The 18,306-nt window shown below is 38.6% G+C and overlaps 1 protein-coding gene across 4 annotated transcripts in view; it reads left to right on the plus strand.

Annotated features, from left to right (window-relative positions):
* TTC39A (tetratricopeptide repeat domain 39A) overlaps window positions 1–18,306 on the plus strand; it is a 45,035-nt gene that overhangs the window by 10,865 nt on the left and 15,864 nt on the right. For 3 of the 4 annotated variants that reach the window (XM_083867357.1, XM_083867356.1, XM_083867358.1), the window contains exons 2-8: window positions 226–330; window positions 6,947–7,078; window positions 7,783–7,859; window positions 8,350–8,417; window positions 10,700–10,764; window positions 12,116–12,215; window positions 13,091–13,156. In XM_083867357.1, coding sequence (XP_083723483.1) covers window positions 226–330; window positions 6,947–7,078; window positions 7,783–7,859; window positions 8,350–8,417; window positions 10,700–10,764; window positions 12,116–12,215; window positions 13,091–13,156 — 613 coding nt within the window. Of the gene's footprint in view, window positions 1–225; window positions 331–2,177; window positions 2,243–6,946; window positions 7,079–7,782; window positions 7,860–8,349; window positions 8,418–10,699; window positions 10,765–12,115; window positions 12,216–13,090; window positions 13,157–18,306 lie in introns of those variants that run through there. The other variant, XM_083867359.1, reaches the window with a different exon arrangement.

An 18,306-nucleotide genomic window follows, 5' to 3' on the forward strand; every position in this document is an offset into this window, starting at 1 on the left:
GCTGTTTACATGTTACTTGGTGAAAGCACAGTTTAAAAAAAAACCCAAAACCCCAAATCCACAAACATAATAGGAGTCACTTTCACTTTTTGCAATCACTAGAGATAAACCAGCAGGTTATGCAAGGAAATAAATCTGAAACTGAGGAAAGGGAGGTTCAAATGCAGCAATAATGCACTGGTAGAAGGAGAACAGATGTGCTGAGTTTATTATCTCTTCTGGCAGGTCATCTACGTCAGACCTCAACGTGGCACTGCGTGAATGTATGGCAGCTCTGGATTTATTTCTTAACAACAAGTTCTCAGATGCTTTGGCTTCCCTACAAGCAAAGTAAGTTGATAAGATTTCCTACTTCTTCTCTGTTTATTTTTCTTTGCTTCACCATCTCTCAGGAGATTTTGACCAGACAGCTGGCTCTCTCTTAATAGATGATAAGTCTGTATGGTTTTGGTTCAGAAGGGAGTGGTAAGTTAATGTGTTAAGTTTTGGGGAAGATAGATAAGTGCTTTACATTTGTGTGAGTAAATAAAATCTTGTTATTTACTCACACAAGTGTGAAGCACTTATCTATCCTCTAAAATTGTAGTTTTGATGTCCAAAGAAATAGGCCCTCAGCTATACAACAGTATGTGAGATTCTTCCTCCTGGAAGAGTAAAAACCATCTTCTGTCACATTTTATTTTTGTCTCATTTCCCATATTTTTCTGCACACTGTGAATAATTATAGTTTTGTGTCTAAATGAGCAACTGACCATGAATTGAAGGTTTGAGAAACATTAGGTATGAATTCTTTCTTTGTTGTTGTTGTAACCACTTACAGAAACTTTCTCATCACTTATTTTGCAATTCAGTGTTATGGTCATGCACCCTGTTTCCTAATTATGTTGCAGCTCAACTTGTAATGAGTGGTCCAGATGCAAGCAGTGAGGTCAGGAAATAGTTCCTAAAAATTGTTTTGTCTTTACAATGTCTGTGATCTGTCATACCCTGTCCTGAAGTTACCTATGTTCTTGGCTTGTTGAAGTCTGTAGTTAATTTAAATTTCTCCCCCACCCACCCAATTTGTTCCATTTATTTTTGAGCCACCAGCAAATTGCATCATGACTTCTTTTAGGACACTGGAATATGAAACAAGTAAAATTCATAGTGTGCATTTCATATGCATCAGGGGTAACTACAATGAATACTATATATCTCCTTTGTGAGGTATCAGCCTCATATTTGATGCCAGAATCTGTAGCTTAGCCATGTAAGTACACTCTGGGAAAGACATTAATGATAAATTGTAGCATCAGCTGTATTAATAATGCTGGGTTTATTCACAGCAAAGTTGTTTAGTGTTTATATATCATCAGAAGATATAATAAAAATGGTAAGAAGAATAACTGTGTTTTCATTAAAGCCTCTGTGCCCGTCTGGGAAGGCTCACTCAGTGCTTAGCATAAAATAAGGGGATATTTTATTGCAGCAGGTTTCCAAAACACTGCAAAAGCTAGTGAGGCTATGGGTTGGGTTTTTTTTTTCCTGTAAATACATTTTTCTTCTCTTGCATATGGTTTTCATTCAGCCTTTGTTGGGCTCTGCAGAACATATTTCATGAGCTGATATTCTGTTTTTGTACCTGACTCTATTCCATACTGCAAAACCATTTTGAAACTAATTTTTCATGTTAGCCTGTTGTTATGAGAAAGCCCTGATTCCTGTTGCCTTTGGCAGTGAGGGAAATAGAGACTTATGATCTTTGTGAGTGCAATGAAGGAGCAGGATGCTGAATTTCCCCACAGATGAAATCCATTATGGACACACTCCATCTCTTTAGGAATGAGAGGAGTTGTAGAGTGGGCACATGTGGTAGTACTGAGTTATTTCTTTCAGAGCCATCAGCTCCTCAGTGTTCCCTTTTGGTGTGCTGAGATTTGAAATTAGTTTTCACAGTCCATAAACATACCATCACTGTTTAGAGAAGTACTTTTCAGTTTTTACATGCTTGTGAAGAATTTAATATCTTAGATTTTTGCAGCTTTAATGCTTCTGGTGTAGGAGATACTCTGCTCTGTATTACATTAATGCAGATTCACTAAATTACTCACATTTGGCTTCCACAATAGGTGTATTTTCAACTAATTTGTACCATGTGAAACTGACAGCACATTTGGCACAATGTGTGAGGCTTAAAATCTGAAGATCTTTCCTAGCAGCTTAAAAATAAATATCTGAGGATGGTGTCTAGACTTGTATTGAGGTAAAGCTCTTTTTTTCCTATTAGAAAAGCAAATCCATCATAAAGAAGAGATATCATTTCATAGAAAAAATAAATCTGGTATTTTTTCCTCACATTACATAACCTTCCTTGTTTCCTGAACTACCTTTTAGCTTTTAGAGTCAGTTTTCATTATTATTAACAATCGTTGTACAATAGTGGGTTCTGATTATCTTGTGCTTTCTGCAGTAAGTTTAATTGAATTTATCTTTTTTATAGAGTACTCACACTGCATCTAAAAACTCTTAAGAAATTCCTAAAGTTCAGTCACCAAGCACAGCAGTGATTTTCAATATGTAATATGTTAACTGTTAACACTGAAACTGTCCAATCACTGGAGCAGAGAAAAAAAATCTCATCTTCCTTCTCACCCCTGAGACATGCAGTAAATCAATTAAATGCTGACTGGATTTTAGCCCTTGTGTAATTGCAAACAGACAATAATAAATTAAGGGTTTATTCTGGTGAATGTCCCCATCCCTTCCCAAGACAAATGCTTAATATTTTAATAATTATCCTGAAGGAAAACATGACATAATCACCTGATAGATTGCTGATATCAGGTCCATTGGGAGAATAGTACATAAGATAAATTCATGTCAGAATTATCTGGACTATTGGATGAGGTGCACCACATGTGTTGCTGCTTGCAATATTAAAGCAATAATAAGACAATTATTTGTTCCAGGCAGTTGACTTTATCCTGAAAACAGACTCCAAAAAGCACTTGGTGTTGTTTGGTAGGATATTAATTCTAGAATGACTGTGCTTTGAAAGATTTCCCTGGGAGATGATCTCCCAAAGATCAGGTGTGATTGTCAGATAGAGAGTGGTGAAAGAATAGGGGGAAGCACACCCAGGTGGAGTGAAGCTCTAGATGGTGTTTGGATAAATATGTTGCTCAAAGCTTGGGTCAGCAATTTATTGTAAGGAATGTCATGAACAAGAGCAAGGTTGTTTATAGGGAGTTTATTTTTTTATACTTGAGGTCTGGAAGAACACAACTTTGATAGTCTTTGTAAATAAATTAATTGCAACCAAAACCTAACTAAATTGTTGGTTTCACCTCTTTGCTGGAAGAATTTAGCAGATTCTGAATTTTGGAAAATGGCTTTGATTAAAAAGGCTTAGGGATTCCCTTGTTGAAGCACAGCTTTTTGTCTTGGGCCATCCTGGTGGCTTTTGGGAGCAGCAAGGGAGCTGTGATGGGGGGTGACTGGAAAGATTGTTGTTGGTTGTTAACTTATTCCTGCTGGGGAGTCTTGCAGAAAAAGGGTTTTTATCAGAAAATGTCAGTTCAAAAATCTGAGCATTTCTGTAAAAGCCTCTGCTATAGGTCTGGTGGGTTATTTGGGTATTTAGTGGACCCTGGGATCAAAGATGAGGAAAGCCTTCAGGCCTCCTTTGACCACATTCTCCTGGTGCAGGTTTGATTTGGGCATTGATCTCTCACTCTTGAGTCCTGGATGATCAGACTCTTGACTGGTCTGTGAAGGGTCTTTCTTACTCTCTGCTGCTGGATTTAAGTGTTGGAAGCATCTTGATACAAAATCAACATATGGATTTGAACCTGAGGTCTCTGTAATGCATGTCCTGTCTGCTGGATTACCTTAAAGGATCTACAGAAAAGATTTTGAGTGCTATTTTTCACAGAAGATTACTAGCTCTGGGTTAATTCTGACGTCAAACCAAGCCAAGCTTTTTGATTTTCATACTTCAGCTGGAAAGCTGTGACTGTCCTCACTTAAGCAGTTGTTTTTGAGCAGGAATAAAAGTTCTCCAACAGCTCCAAGAAAGGGCAGTGCTGCAAGATGATAATGATTGCACCATAGTTGGAGAAGAGGCATGTGGCAAAACTCCATAAGTGCCTAAAGATATTACTTATAATCCTCTTATTCAGTCTTGTGATACCAACTACTGGGATAAGTCATTAATCATAATATTAGTTGCATTCATGTCATGCAGGCTTGTTAACTTCAACAATGTCCTGAGGAAATTGCTGCTCAGGAATCAAAAGAAGAAAAGTAAAAAGATAGCAAGTTTCTTTCTGTATCCATCCATATGAAACCCAGGCCTTAAAACTCCTGGGAATATGCCAGGATGTAGCTGGCAACTTTATTGAATGGTTAATAGAAATAGCATAGATAAATTGCGTTTCTGCCAGCATCCCCACCCCTGAAATAAAAAGAACAAATTTAAATGTTGCTAAATACCAGTTGACTAATGATAGACATTAATTATTATCTCCTTTAAATATTAGGAGTAAAATAGATGAAACCATTGATTAGGGAGGGGTGGTTTGGTTTCAGAAACAAATTACTGGAGGGGGAAATCCCTCTTCACCACATGTATGTGAAAAGTACCAATTTTCCTTTTAGTGCAGTGAATTCAATATTTATCTGCTTTGCTTTAGAAAGCAAATTTCTGTAATTTTGAAAGGGTACTATTTCAGTCACTTCCCTGTGCTTTGCATTTGAGCCTCTGGAAAGATTTTTGTTTATTAAATACAAGATGAACTGTATTTTTCTGTGCCCAGTTAGGCTGATGAATAATCTAATGAACACTTCATCAGGCTGGCATTTTAGTGTGTTCATTTTTTTCTACTTTACATTATCAGTCTACTGAATGAATCATGATCTACAAGGCCAGGAAAGATCTGTCCTAACTCCACTGGATTTTAAACTAATTTCTCTCTTCTCTGTCTGTTCTTCTTAGCTTGCAAATGAGATAGATGGTAGCACAGTCTGGGGGTTATAGCACTTGTGGCACCAGGATATTTCCCAAAATTGCTTTTCTGCTAGATTGGTTTAGATGGTGAGGGCAAGGAGGAATTAAGGACAGCCACAGACCACAGACTGCAGTGAAGTTTAAAAATATGCACTGCAAATTCCTTCAGCCATCCTGCTCTGTGCCCTGTGTGTTGGAAAAAGAAGCCCTTTGTTGTCAGTGTGAGGGTTGGGAAGGCCACAGTGAATTATTAGATCATGGAGTAATGTAGGGTGATCTGAAATTATCCATTACGTTTTCTTTCAGTTCAGTCCAGATACCAAAACGTAGGGTGCCAAGTATATTTCTGGGGTAAGAAATTACATGGATTGAGGTGTCAATCTCAATCTTTAAAGTCTGTCTTTACTTTTTAAAAAAACCCTACAGAATAAGAGATGAGATGGGAGGGCACCTCAGAAAAGTCATGTACTTAAGCAGGGCCATTTTGAAAGTCTCCAAGGATACAGACTCTATAATTTTTCTGGATGATGTGTGCCACTGCATGGTCACCCTGATGGTAAAAAAAGTGTTTCCTGATGTTCAGCCAGAGCCTCCTGTGCTTCATGCTGTGCCCACTGCCTGTGATATTGTCCCTGGGCACCAGGGGCCTGGCTCTGTCCTCTCTGCTTGTATTATAGGAACCTCCTGAGCTTTTTCTTCTCCAGCCAGAACAATCCCAGCTCTCTTGGCCATTCCTCATAGGAGAGATGTTCCAGTCCCTTAATCATCCTCACCACCCTGCTCTTGAGTGTGTCCATGCACTGAGGAGCCCAGAGCTGGGCACAGCTCTCCAGTGCTGTGCAGAGCAGAAGGAGCCCCTTGAAAGAAAAAGAAAATGAAGAAGCACCTGAAGTAAACACATTGAGAACAAGTGTGCTGAGGGTGGAGATTTTGAAAGGATATCCTTGTTTGACTGCAAGTATTTTTGAATATTCCCTGCCATATAGAGCTATCTGATTCGTTCTAGAGTGTAAACAATTGAAATAGCAATTGTTGCTCCTTGACAATATTTGTCTTAAGTCGTGCTATTTGTCAGGGGTGGATTAGCAAAGTCTGCATAGAGTTTCTGTGTCAGGAATTTATCTGAGCTTGCCCTTCAACATATTTCTCAAGTTGTCCTTATTAGACCTCTGTGCCTGAAGATATTTTTGATTGACTTGCAGAGAATTACACCAGACACAGGTGAATGCTGTAAGTGTCTGCAATATATAAACTCCTTTCCTGTCAGAGGAAAGGTGCCAGCAGTGGCTGCACATAGGAATTAATTGTTTTCCTTGCACTGATGTCAAAGTTTTTTACTTTCTGCCAAAGTGGCACTGTCTGAAACCCTACAGAATAATATTTAAATTGAATTGATTGGGGTGGATGGAGGGTTGGCAGAAGGGGAGAGGAGAAAAAAGCTGCATTTTTTTTGATACAGACTCTAATGCTTGTGGTAGGAAGATCTGTTTCAAGGAGATTCTATTTTGGCCATGGTTCTGGTATTGTGTTACTTATCTCCTTGAGCCTGTACTGAGTAACTGTCTTAAATTAGAAGAATATCAGCTGGATTTGTGTCATATGTTGTAGCATTCATTAGATAATTTTAAAAAACCCACCAAAATAAACCCCACCATGAATCTATTGTTTCTGAATATGAGCCACGTGGTTAATTCCTGCGCTTTATGCTTGTTTAATCTCTCTCCTCAGCTCAGAATTTATACATTTTAGCAGAGTATGTAGAACTGTAGACATGATTTCTTGTGCAAATCTCAGTCTGGTACTTTTTTGATTATTTTTCATGACCTTTGTGTTCGATTTCTAGTTCATTTAGACCTTCCCATGAGGCCGATACATTCCTAGAATTGGATTTGTATTTGCTTTTTAAAAGCAGTAAGACAATCAAATCAGCTGTGCTTTGCACCTTGTGTTTTCTTGCAGAACTAAAGACAGCATGTATCATGCCCTGACTTATGCCACCATACTGGAGATGCAAGCTATGATGACATTTGATCCTCAGGACATACTGAATGCAGGGAACACAATGAAGGAAGCTCAAGCCACCTGTCAAAGGTAAGACTGGAGCAAGCCAGTCAGGAAATAGTTCCTTCTTGGAAAAGTTTTGAAAGGTTACTGGATACAAAAGGAAATGTAATCTTACAAAAAATCACAGGAAAACTGAGGTTGGAAGGGGCATCAGGAAATCATCTAGTCCAGCCTCCTGCTTAGAGGAGGATCATAGCACATAAATGAGGGTGTTCAGCAGTCTAGTCTTGAAAACTTCAGTTTACTGCAATATCTTTTTTTAGATATTGCAGTTTACTGCAATATCTAACAGACAAGATTTTTCTTGTCTGTTAGAATTTGTCCTACCTGTAGTCCCAGTTCTGCAGTGTCTGGAAGTTGTTTACAGTGTTCAAACACTGCAGAATGTTCCCATGGGTGATGGTTGTACTGCAGTTGTCTGTCTGAGTCAACTGTGCTCCTACTTTTGCACCCACAGTCACCCATACACACACAAAATAAATCAAAACACCCCCTTATCCTTCACCTTCATCAAGACAGATTTCTGTGCACAAAGGGTAAGAGACAGATCCCAGGAGGACCACGTTGGCAAAGTTCTCTGTGGACTGTGCTGAAATTTGTGTGTGTGGTGAGATGACAGGGGCTGGTGAGCACTGGGGGCAGGTTAGTGACTGTGTGGGTGGCCACATGAAAGATAAAGCTCTCTGTTGTTGATGCTCCTTCTTCAGAATGACCAAACTGACTTTTTTCAGATTTAGGAAGAAATCTACTGTAGCTGATTCTATCAACAACCTTGTGCATAGGCAAAGCCTTGAACACTTCACTGAAGGTAACATCTTCCAAATGCATAATATTTTCCTTTTTTTATGTATGCAGTTTGAATCCTGTAGAATTGTTCTCTCAATATGTGTTTGCAAATTGTGAATTCAATGACAAAATCTCTGATCTGGCATTTGCTGGACCAAATGTCAGTGTTTTGGCCATTGCTGTGTAACCAATCCAAAATCACTGGTCTTGTTGCTTTCTGACTCAGCACTCCCAAAAATTGCTGGGTAATGAAATATCTAGAAAGAAGTATCAAAATGCCTGTAAAGGCTCTAAATCCAGGAATTTATGGAAAGCACCAGAAAAATTCCTGCAGTTTCTCTAACTGCATGTCATTTCAGTTTGGAGTTACATCAGTAAGTCTAGAACTGAAATTTGGAAAATGTTTTTCTCAGTTTGAATTCTGTGATCTTATTCCTTCATTAATAGGTTAAGTGTTTTTTTAATTACTTTTTGACTGATTGGTTTGTTTTCTTCTCTCTCTGTGATGTTAGAGGAAATCCATGCAGAAATTTGTTATGCTGAATGTTTACTTCAGAGAGCAGCACTCACATTCCTCCAGGTATGGATTCCTTCATGGCTCTTGGGGGGAAAAATACCATACAGGTTTATTTTCCTAAATGGACTGGTAGAAGGCTATAATTTGACTGAATGGGTCTTTCATGTGGATTAACTCTGGATTTTATCTGGACTATCTGATGAGATATTAGAATGGTTAATTTTCCCTCATGATTATTAAAAAATACTTAGCACACTACTTCCCCGCTCCCTTTTGGAAGTGTAAAATGCAAGTGCAGCAAGCACCAATTTTCAAATGATGTGTTGGGATATCAGATTTGAAAAAAAATAAAAGATGAGATGATCATTGAAGCTGTGCTGGAATACAAGCAAGACAATTGTTTGAATCTGGCTGGTGTTTGCTTTCCCAAGGCTGCTTTCTCACTGGATTGTTCTTGAATATCAATTATGGTCTGCATAGCTATTAGGCTCCACACATGCTTTCTCCTCAACAGTGCTGTCTGTCTTTAACAAAGGGAAGCTCTCCCTCTTTTTTGGATTTTATCTGTCTGTCCTAATGAAGCTTCATTTGTTTGATGGAGCAACATTAGCAGTACTTATTAGGGCTCCAGCATGCAATTTAAATTGTTACTCACACTTGAAATAACTGATTTTTCTTCTTGGTTTGGCTGTACTTGCTGTATGGAAGTGGGCCTCTTCATCTACCAAGGGGATAATAAAAGCCACAGTCAGAAAAAGGCTGCTGATTCTTGGCTCAAGGTGCTGATAGGAAATGAATGCAGGTGGTGGTTTTATAGTGTTTGGGAGTTGCCAGGTGGGCTCTGGTTTATGTTGCTTATGACAGTTTATGAACCATGTAACCTTTTTCAGCCATCTGCTGAGTCCCTCTGCTAGAAACTATTGCTTCGTAGCAACACCCATAATTAGAGGAGCTTCTAGTAGTTTCTAGAGTGCTGATCATGAACTTTGAAATGACCAAGGTGTCATGGTGACCTGTTTCCATTTTCCTTTGGGATGAGTAGCCTGTAGCACTGGGGGCAGTTTGGGTGAGATCTGAAACTATGGAAGGAGGACTTTTGGGAACCTCTCTGTTATGTCTATAGAAAAGGAGCATTTTAAAGCAGTGTCTCTTGGTTTTAAGCACTATTTTCACAGATATCTGTTTATGAAAATGATTACAGAAACCTGAGATTTAAGAGCATGAAAACAATTTCTTGTCCTCCTTTGGAAAGTCTCTTTGCTTCCTGTTCTCTTCTGCATTTAATTTTTCATGAACACATGAACTAGTTTGAAAAATTAAACAGAGGCACTTGGTTCCAACAGCTACTGAAGTGGGTTAGTTTTGATGCTTAGTAAAAATTACCAAATCCTGTTGAAATCACTAAATGTAGTCTCAGCATTTTTCAAGGACTGAAAATTTCTCACATTGGCTATCCCTGTTGCTGGTATCATTCTGAGTGTAAACATTTTAAAACCATCTTCCTCCTTGTTTCCAAAGGAAAATATAACTGAACCTTTACACATTGCTGGGTGTGCTGCACCCCTCAATATGCAGTACTTAGTACATCTAATGAGGTAATCAAATCAATTTTATTGTCTCCACAATGCCCTTTTATGATATTTCTGTGACGGTATCTTCTGTTAAAATACATGTAGACTCTCTGTCTTAAAGTAAAAGCAGACATCAAAGCAAACCAGACAGATTATATAAGTGAGGCAAGAAAGTGCCTCAAAAAAGTTATGAATCTGAAGAACCTCTAACTAATGGTCCCCCAGATACTTTGCTGTAATTTCTCAGTTTGTTATAGTTAATCATGTAACATCTTACCAGTATGGATTTCATATATATATTCATTCATAATTTTACTGACCCTGCTTCACTCTTAGGATATGAAACTGTGTTCTGCAGACTCTTGAGGACAGGCAGTTTACTTATGAACATTTCCTGGCTCAGCACCAGATACATCTTAACTACACTCATGGACAAATGAGAGAAAGCCATTTTTAAAAAGAGCCACAAATGCATATATCTTAGGTGACATCTATTAGTTAAGTCCCTGTGTTCATTAATGCAAATTCAGATGGTTCAAAGATGGTAATGGCTAAAGTGATCACAGAAAGCAGTAAAATAAAATGCCTGTGTCTAAACAGAGTAAAAAATGTTTTAATATATGAGGGAAATCCGAAATCCATGTATTATGTCTTAGAGGCTTATATTGTCTGTGTCATGCTGGTTATCTTCCAGGTGTGTTTTCATCTTAAGAAGACAAAAGCCCTTTATAATGCTTACAAATTCATACTGCTAATATGTTTCCATTCCAACAGGATGAGAATATGGTCAGCTTCATAAAAGGAGGCATCAAAGTCCGAAACAGTTACCAAACCTACAGGTGAGTCAGAGTGATGATGTCTTTAAGTGCACTCTATCAGTAAAAAGTGCTGCTGGTGAAATGATCCAATTCACAAATTCATTACTGTTGTATTTATTCAGTCTTTATTATGAGCCTCATGTCTCCAGATTTTCTCAGCCTATAAAGATTCTTCTTTTGCATAACAAAGGACATTAACATTATGGTTGACTTGGATTGTAGAGAACAGTGAACTCTACCTCTGTTAACTCCTAAGGTTTGCCTACTTCAAGTACTATATTCTTGAAATTATGTCAAAAAATAACTGTTGTAAATGATGTACTGTTCATTGTGTCTGCACAATTTGCAGGCACTGCAGACATTAGGCATAATGAAATGACATTTCCTTATAGTTCCAGCTGCAGCTTTTTGGGGCATTTAATACCAGTAACTGAAGCACTGTAAAAAGTGAAGGCTAAATATGCATTATATTTTATTTACTTTAGAATTAAAATTTTTGATTCAGAGTGGGCACAAAATGTCTTGTGTCCAGCAGACACAAAACAGCATCAAGTCCAGGTTCTCCAGAAGTCCACTGGAAGGGAGAGAGATGACAATGTCCATGTTTGTGTGGATTGAAGGTGACTCTAATTTCAGGTCCATAAGACTGTATTACAGGAAATACTGCTGAGTCTGTTGGCAAACAATCAATAAAAACGTGACAGCCTGAACACAAATACACGCTTCTATTAAAAAAATGCTTTTCCTCTCCTAATAATTAACAAAATAAACTAAGACAGTAATGTAAAAACCATATAGCTGTAGAAAACTTGGAGGCAAACTGATTTCAAACTGAGCTGGATTGCGTGGGAAATAAAGGACACTACAAAGCTGAGACCTTTAAAAGTTGGAAAAATGAGTGAAAGTAATTTCTGATACATCTGCCCATTTTAGAATATTTATTACAGTTGTCTTTTCCTATACAAAACAAAATATTCTTTTGAACGTGCACTCAATCCAGGGATTAGTGAAACTCAAGTCAAATTTGCTAATTTAAATTTAAGTCTCATGCACTGCCCCATCATCTCTTTTTGCAGTAGCAGAGTTTGGTGATGCTCTCAACAGCCATCCTTGAAATATTTTCAGGCTGAAATGTGGTTGAATATTGACTATGTCTGTTTGACAGGAATCCTCTCCAGGATTCCATGGTAATGTGACAGAAATGATTTGTTAATAAATCCAACAAAATGTAGATGATGTTCACTTGAGTGAGATGACAAATTGGCCTTTTTTGAACTACTCTGTAGTTCAAGGTAATGGGGTTGCTTTCTTACTGAATTATAATTAATCATATTATTTACTGACACTGTAATGGAATCTTGTGCATTTCCAGGGAGTTGGACAGTCTCATACAGTCCCCACATTATGTCAAAGGAGAGAACCATCTCCATTTTGAGGGAGGTGTAAAACTTGGAGTTGGAGCATTTAACCTGGTATGTACCAACACTCTTATCCTGAGCTGGTGTCCTGCTGCCTCCTGGAAATGACCCTAACTTGAATTCCTGAGAAGTTCCACTGATCATGTGGTTAAAATTAAGTGTGTGCTCTGACAGTGCAGAGTCCCAGTGTCTGGTCTGGGAACATCAGATAATAACACTTCAGAAATAAAGAGATTGCTGCTTGCAGTGTGCTGTGAGGGCCAGGAGAAGCCCTGCCCAGGAGTTGCCTGTGCCTATTGAATTCCACTTACTCTTTACCTGACACTTGGAAAACTACCAGGATCTAGGCTGTTAGCAGAACACTTGGAAGGGGTGGGGTACATGAATGAAGTTTGGGGTGCTGCTCCAGCCACTGTTGGCTGTTGTTTCTTGTGTTCTGGCCAAAAAGCAGGTGAGCAAATGGTGCAGGATTGTTCCTAGGGAGGCTGACCCAGAGATGGTGAGGGATGATGGGGTTGTTCAGGGCATGGGCTGCAGAAAGTGCCTGGAGCTTCCTCTTGCCTACGTTGCTTTGTGTGAGTCTGGCACATGCCCAAATATTAGATTTACTGCACAAAGAACAAATATGGGCTGAGTAGTACAAACCCAGCATTTCTGAAACTTCCAAGAAGTACTGGATTTACTAAGCATGTGCTGTGTAAACCTATTTCTGTGTAGAGCATCCTGGAGACACAAGGTGCCAATATTATTCTGTTTAAATTGTATGTGAAATATTGCAGGTGTATATACATTTACCCTGAAAATTGTCATATAGAGATGATTTTAGTAATTTTGTTAATTATGTCTTGTGCTTGGAAAATTGTAGGAGGCAATTGGTAGCTGCAAAGTAGAAAGTCTGCATAAGTCTTACATCTTTTTTTTCTCTGTAGACATTGTCCATGTTTCCTGCACGGATTCTGAGATTACTGGAGTTTGTTGGATTTTCTGGGAATAAGGTAAATGTGAAATAAATATTATTGGTACATTCCCCTCACTCTTAAATTAAAAATCAGAGACAGGAGTTTCTGTCTTCTTTCTCACATTAGCTGTAACCTTCTGGTATCACACATGTGGCACTGATGCTTTCGTCCAGCTCAGTTTTGCTTTTTATTTTTGTCTGAGCTATTGCACTTCAAAGGTTTTCATACCACTGTTCAGTGTTGAAACAGTTGTGAAATATAGTAAAGGAAATTACTAATACAGGGATGTCACCATATTTAGGTTTTTAGTTACTGGAATTCTGATGTAAGCTTGTGCTCAGAAATCTGTAGCCAAAAGTGTATTCCTAACCTTTAATGTATTTATATAGCTTCCTTGGTAGTTACTGTCATTATGGGGTCTGAATGTTCCTGACAGGTTCTTGCATGATGGGGAAAAAAATTCAATTTCATTTCTGCTTTAATAGCAACTGGAAATTTGAATGTGGCACCTAAATTCTCCTGCCTAAGGAGTAAGTGCTTTTCTGCCTGTAGAGTAACCAGTCTGACCTATGTTGTTTGACCAAAATGTTTAAGGAAAGAAGTTCAGTAAGGGAGCAGCAGAAAACTCACATGATGATGACAAAGAGCTGTGCTACTGCTTTGTGGATCTGTTGTTTCAAAAGAATGCTCTAGTGGTGGGAGGATCTTGGCCTTGCTACCTTGTACCCGCCCTTGTCTCTCTACCAGCAGAACATGAGATTTGCTCAAAGCAGGGCTCCTGGGTTAAGAAAATGCGATGCAGAACATGATCCCTTTAGCCTAAACCCCTAGTCACATTTTTCATAAATGCTGGGTAAGGTAAGTGTCTGATGCAAGCGCTAGAAAAGCCATGAGAACAAGTTAAGTTTTACCACTTTTATAATACTTTCTATTTACAAAACAAGTTTTAAGGAGAAAAGTACCTTTTCTATCAGAGTTGAAACCTTACATGGCAGGTGAATGACTGTTATCACCATTTTATTGGTTTACAGGAAGGATCTTCTATCTGAAAATAAAATGTCTTATTCAAAAGCAAGGAACAGAGCATAGATTATAATTTAGAAATTTCCAGGAGCTGACCAGGAGCTATTTCACAGCAGTAAAAGCAAAAATCAAGTAGTTCTACCTGTCAGTTTCAGAAATAGAGCATTTAAAGCAAAATATTTCCTTAGAAATGTAAAGGCAATTCACATACCAGCAGAGTTCTGAGAATACTTTGGTGAACATTCATCTTACTCCTGCAGATGGAAATTGTCCCTCCAGTGGAGTTTTTATTTGGCCCTGGGATTTCTTGCACGGCTGTGAGTGGGCTGATATTTGTGTTCATGAGTCAGCTTCTATTACAGTTCCTTAATAACTCACTGAAGCATGATCTAGATTACCATAAATTTGAGCAAAACCCTGTTGTTTGCACACCATACAAAGGAGTATTTTAAACATGTTGATCAAAGTTCATTGATGGCCGTTTATTTTAATATTCTAAAAAAGTCTTTCCACATTTAGCATTTGTGAGTCAGGTGCCTAAAAGCAAAAACAAAATTGCAATTGCTTGTGCAGTCCTTTCCAGTGATGGTTTTCCAAAGTTTGCAACAAGACAGTAGACAGGAGTCTAGAGGGTGAAAGAAACAGTGACATAGAAGGAGAAGAAAGTTTGTTCATCTGTGCTGCACTTGTCCAGGAGTTTTTCATACACCTGTGTTTGATGCTGCAGTCTTTTTCCTTTAAATGCTTACTCTGAGTGTTAGATTGTGCAGCAGAGCCATGGTTAGTGCTTTGAGCTGTTTGCAGATTACCTGGGAGAGCTGTAGTGCACTGCAGGACAGCTTGATTTTGGTGTGGGCCATGTGTTTATTAAAAGTGGATATAAATTTGCATTGTGTGATCCTCCATGATACCAACCTGCCTCAAAGCCAGCAGGTTTGCCCCTGGGGACTCTCCTTGTCTCTGAGTTGTCTCATGGGGAACAGCAAATGAGGACACGACCAAAGCTCCAGTACTTCCTAAGCCATTTGCAGGCACTGTGAACATCATGATCGACTTAACAGCAGTCTGGAGTCTCAAAATAGTACGTGAGATAAGATCAAGAAAATATAAAAAATAGCCTGAAGCCAGGTTTGTTCCCTTCCAGTCCAAGATGTGCCAGCTGTGCCCTTCGCGCTCTTTAAGCTCCTTTCCCTTGAATCATCAGTCAAATGATGGGCTTCTTTGTGTTTAGTAGCACAGGTCCCACATTTGGGCAGTGAAGTTCAGTGCAGTTTTGCCCAGTTCTGAGAGAAGTGCTTTGTGGGCGGAGGTGTGTCAGGCACCCTGTGCTGGGAGCACAGCCACCTCACTGGGCAGTAGGTGGAGTGTGTGTCCCATCTGCACTTGAGTGTTTAAACATGACTAACCTGTGATGTGAGAGCAGGAGACTCCTTGCAGTGTCTCCCTGGAAGTCTGAACCCTCTTCACTGGCTCCTCTGCCAGCTCTCAGGCTAATATTTACTCTTGTTCTTACTTTATTGGTGATTACAAATGCTGTGCTGCTAAACTGTAGAACAGTTTGACATGAGCCTACCATATGTTAACTGCAATTTGCCAGGGGGTCAGATGACAGTGTGATTTCACAAGAAGGCAGGAAAACTGTCAGATAGAACCAATTTCTTTCAAATTATACTTTTTCTTTTTTTTTTTTTTTTTTTTTTTTAATGTGGGAGGACGTTTTTCCCAAAGCTGAAGAATATTCTTGATGTGTCAATTTCTAATAAATTGAATTCCAGTTTCTCGCTAAGTATCTCTTTTGAATTGCATTTTGGTCTCTTCAAATTTTAAATGAAGCTTAAATTTTATATTATTTAATGGGATATGTCCAAATGCCCTGTCTATCAGCTTAGTCTTTGTAAAGCTGTTATTAGTATCCATCCTCCTTGCTAAACCTGCAGCAATGTGATCAGGCCATGGGACACGAACAATGACCTTGCTTTGCTTTCATTGTCAAGATCCCTAATTAAAAGAATGATTTAAAAATAACATCCAAGAACTTTTGCTTCAGGAAAGTCAATGGATTTTAGTGAGTAACAGCTGAAATAAATATGAACCACTCTCAGTGTTGTCTGATAATGATTTTGAGCATTGTCCTTGTTCATCCTGCAGCTGCTCTGGGAATCTCTAGTGCTCACGTGGGGAGTTCTGAATGACAGAGCATTGGATGTCTTGGGACAAGAATTGAATCAATGAGATACTGATATGATATAATGTAGTGACAGTCTTGGGAATTAGATTGTGGGACGTCATGAGGAACTTGCACAGAATGCTGAGTTACCACACTGGATCACGTCTGCTCTGTGCTCTAGCTTATATCCTTCAGAGTAGGTAATGTTTTGTGTGAAAATAAAACTGAAATGTGTTAGTGTCAATTAGGAAAATTACAAAAATGTCTTTCTGGAAAAATTATAAACACTTACTGCCTTGACATCTGCTTTATACTGTCGCAAAGTGCCCTCTAACAGACTTTGTTTGGAGGCTCATTCCTGGTGTTCTGGGATTGCTTCTATCGGTTGAGACATAGGTGTGGGAGATAGTTATGGGTCATTTATGGTTAGAAGGTGTGTCTTGGCAATTAACTATAATGTACTCACTGGTGCCAGTCCCTAAGTGAGTGCAGTGTTTGCAGAGTTACTCCTTAGGCTCAAGTAGCTGCTTGTGGTTTGGTTCCCAGATCCTCTGTCTGATCCAGGAGAGCCTTACATTGCCCAGCTCCTGGCACTCCCTTGGCTGATGAGGATTGTTGGCTAATCCCTGTAGGCTCCCAGCTGAGAAAGGGTGGTGCTTGAAAAGGTGATTCATGTGCCTGATCCAGGCTGCTGTGCCAAACTGTTCCTTGGAGGAGCACCTCTGCCTCAGCCAGGCACAGAGGGAGCCTTGGGAGGCCAGCTAGGAAGTGTGGGATGTAAAACATGATTCCCAGTGGCACCCTTCATATTGCTGTTTTCTGGGTATCCCATTGTAAGAGAAGCAGTTTGCAAGAGGTTTTTTGAGGAGAAGCAGCTTTGGTGCAGTGTATTCTACAAACATTATAATACTAATAACAACTACTACCTCTAGATTTCTTTTATTTAGTCTGTATCTTCTACTGATTGTTATTACTTTAAGACAGAAAGTTTGGGATATTCAGGTGGCAGAGTAAAAAGTAAACAGCATTTAATACCTCTGCTGGACTAGATAGGCTTATGGACATTCCACAGAGTGAACTAACTTGCTCAGTGAGCTTCTCATGCCTGTGTAACTACTCAGTTCAAGAATTTAGAATTAAGGGTGTCAGATTTGCAGTCCTCTTTTGATGAATGGGCAATATTCTTAATCCAGTTACTGCCATCCAGGATGCAGTCCTGTGTAAGATGGGTGTGGGTTCATTCCTTGTCCATACAGATTATAACTTTGGGTTTGGCTGTACTCAGATATGCTTTTGAGACTAAATCATAATTGAGATCAACTTGACAAATGTTACATTATTTTATATGACAGAGTCTGTTTGAATCATTCTTAGTGCTATCCACATTAATTTTATATTTATTTTTATATAATATGGAAGATACCAAATGCTGGATGGCCTAATGTCAGTAAAGGCTCAGTGAAATATCAAGCCTGAAGATTTTTCATGGCAAAAAAATGTACTTTGGAAATAAACTTTGGATTTTTTTTTGCCAAAATTCATTCCACAGAATGTTTTGTTTGACTGCTACCTTGAAGTGCTACTTTTTTAAAATAGAAATATTTGTGGGTTTCATCTAGGTAGTTTGAAGAAGCTGAATATATCATATTTTGTTAATTATTTGTATCAGTCAAACTTTTTGTCTCAGCAGAAAATTAAGCTGGTTTTATTTTGCTAAGTACTTGGTTTCCATTAAGTCACTGATTTTCTGTAATGATTTTACTATATTTTAATTTCTTCTGTAGTGACATGCAAGTCAGTCTTTTCTTTATTTTGTCCCAACTAGATGTTATAATAATTGATCTGCAAATATCAGTAATATTTATCCTTGTAGCAGTAATTAATGAAATACATTGAGTTTTAAAAATAAAACCAAAAAGAAACAAAATCACAACCCCCCTGTATTTATGTGAAGACAATTAACTGCACCATTAAGTGCCAAAATAGATGTCTGAAG

This window comes from Zosterops lateralis (assembly GCF_965231275.1).
Source record: "Zosterops lateralis genome assembly, chromosome: 9".
Taxonomy (NCBI): domain Eukaryota; kingdom Metazoa; phylum Chordata; class Aves; order Passeriformes; family Zosteropidae; genus Zosterops; species Zosterops lateralis.